Genomic DNA, 1,939 nt, shown 5'->3' on the forward strand with positions numbered 1-1,939 from the left:
AGGCCAACAACCGTCGTCAAACTTGAAATATATTTTCTATACGTAGAAGCTCTTGTGGGCATTGAATATCATTAACATATCTTATTTGACAATTATGATCGCGTATAATTAAATTTAGAATGTTGATACGCTGGTCAGAAGCATGGAGAATATATATGTATATGTTTCGAGGTATGAACTAAAACCTATAAAATCTAAATCTCAGAACATGTTCAACTTGAAGTCACTCTGCTGCCGTTCCAGGACATCTTCCCCATCGTTTGTGCTCTTTAAATGCAGCAAGGCTCATTTCTCTACCGCATGTGGGACATTTTTCCATTTTGTGACACATCTTGACATGCTGTTTCAAATCTGTCTCTGAAGCAAACATCTTGCCACACTTCCGCTGTCCACATTTGATTTTCTTTTCAGAATGCTTGTGTCGAACATGTCTTTTCAAGTTACCCTCCTGCGCTGTCGAGTAATAGCATAATTGACAGCAGAATTTCTTTCGTTCTCGATGCTCCCGTTGCTCGTGCTTGAATCTCTTTTGAACTGATGAGAAATATATCTTGCAACCAGAAGTGGTGCACTTTTCCAACTTTCCATTGTGCTTGTTCCTGGAGTGTTGTGAGATATGGACATATTCCTTGTTGCATTCGCAGCATTTGCCTCTTTTGTCTTGTTTTTTTATGTCATTTGATCCAGTTTTTGAAGGAGCAGAAGATTTGCTCTCTTCTTCCATCTCTTGGATATCCTCCTTTCCACGCTCAATGTTTTCCTTCATATTCAGGTATTTTTTTTCTCCTGACGGTTGTCCTGAAGTGGAATCCTGATGCTCATTGTTCAGTATTTCCGCGCTATGAACTTGGAATACTTCCTCGAGATTCAGGAATTGATTATTTTCCTGGAAGAGATCTTTTTGTTCAACCATATCTTCCAGCATCAGCAATCCATCACTTTCGGCCTCATGACTTTTATCCAATTACAAAATTAGAAATTCTTTTATAAATTAAAAATAAATTAAAATTAGTACCTTTCTTTTTCTTGTGGAATTCGAACGAGTTCACTGCTTTTCGTATCAGTTTCCGCGCATGGAAGGTCGAGAACTTGCTCAGATTCCAGGAATTGCATCAACACCTGCAAGAGATCTTCATTTTGATCTCCCTCTTCTTGCCGAAATTCATCTCTTCCGGCATGAGGGCTACAATATAAAAATATTAACTTAGATAATTTTATAAAGTAATTTTGTACCTGTTTTCTTCTAGAGGAACTGGAAAGAAGGCTTCGCCTGACGTTTCTTTTTCGTGAGACATTAGGAGCAGAAAGGATTCTTACTCCAAAGCGAACACAAACTCGAACAATCAAGAGGGAAGAAAAAGCGTCCAATTGAAGAAAAGGAATGCGAAAGATTCACGATATTTCTTTTTTGTACGTAGAAAACCTATGGTAATAGAAATAAATAAACATTCATTATTTATCAAAGGAAATATTTTCAAGAGATATTTAAAAAATTCTCATTCCACGTGATTTAGATGAAATAATTTGTCTTACTTAAAATGGATTTATTATTCATATAAATTTAGAAATTTAACACTTTCCGTGTATTGGAAAAGTAGATAAAAACGATATTTGGCTTATATGCATGAAAATTACTTGCGTTTATTTAAGAAAATTATGAATTCCAATATTTAATTGGCATGATATAAACACAACGAGGAATAATAAATAATTTTGATCAACTCACACTAGTAAAAAAAAAAAAAATGTAATGCATAATATTATTCGAATTTGACAAAAATCGATAAGTAATCAGAGCTCAAAAGAATGAAGAATTATAATAACAGCTAACAGCAAGTAACGGCAGTATTTTATAGCCTGACTGTATTCAATAATTCGTCCTTAATTAATTCGCATGAAAGATAATAAAAAATTCCTTAAATTTTCCAGCGAACAAGAG

General features: G+C 34.5%; 1 protein-coding gene across 1 annotated transcript; it reads right to left on the reverse strand.

Moving 5' to 3' along the window:
* Positions 1–223: 223 nt before the first annotated feature.
* LOC135943032 (zinc finger protein 410-like) lies at positions 224–1,295 on the reverse strand. The gene is made up of 3 exons (XM_065489423.1): positions 1,234–1,295; positions 1,016–1,183; positions 224–953 (listed from the first exon to the last, which is right to left on the reverse strand). The coding sequence occupies exons 1-3, from the start codon at positions 1,293–1,295 to the stop codon at positions 224–226; spliced, it is 960 nt and encodes a 319-aa protein (XP_065345495.1).
* Between the last annotated feature and the right edge of the window lie 644 nt (positions 1,296–1,939).

This window comes from Cloeon dipterum, chromosome 1, assembly GCF_949628265.1.
Source record: "Cloeon dipterum chromosome 1, ieCloDipt1.1, whole genome shotgun sequence".
Classification (NCBI taxonomy): Eukaryota; Metazoa; Arthropoda; class Insecta; order Ephemeroptera; family Baetidae; genus Cloeon; species Cloeon dipterum.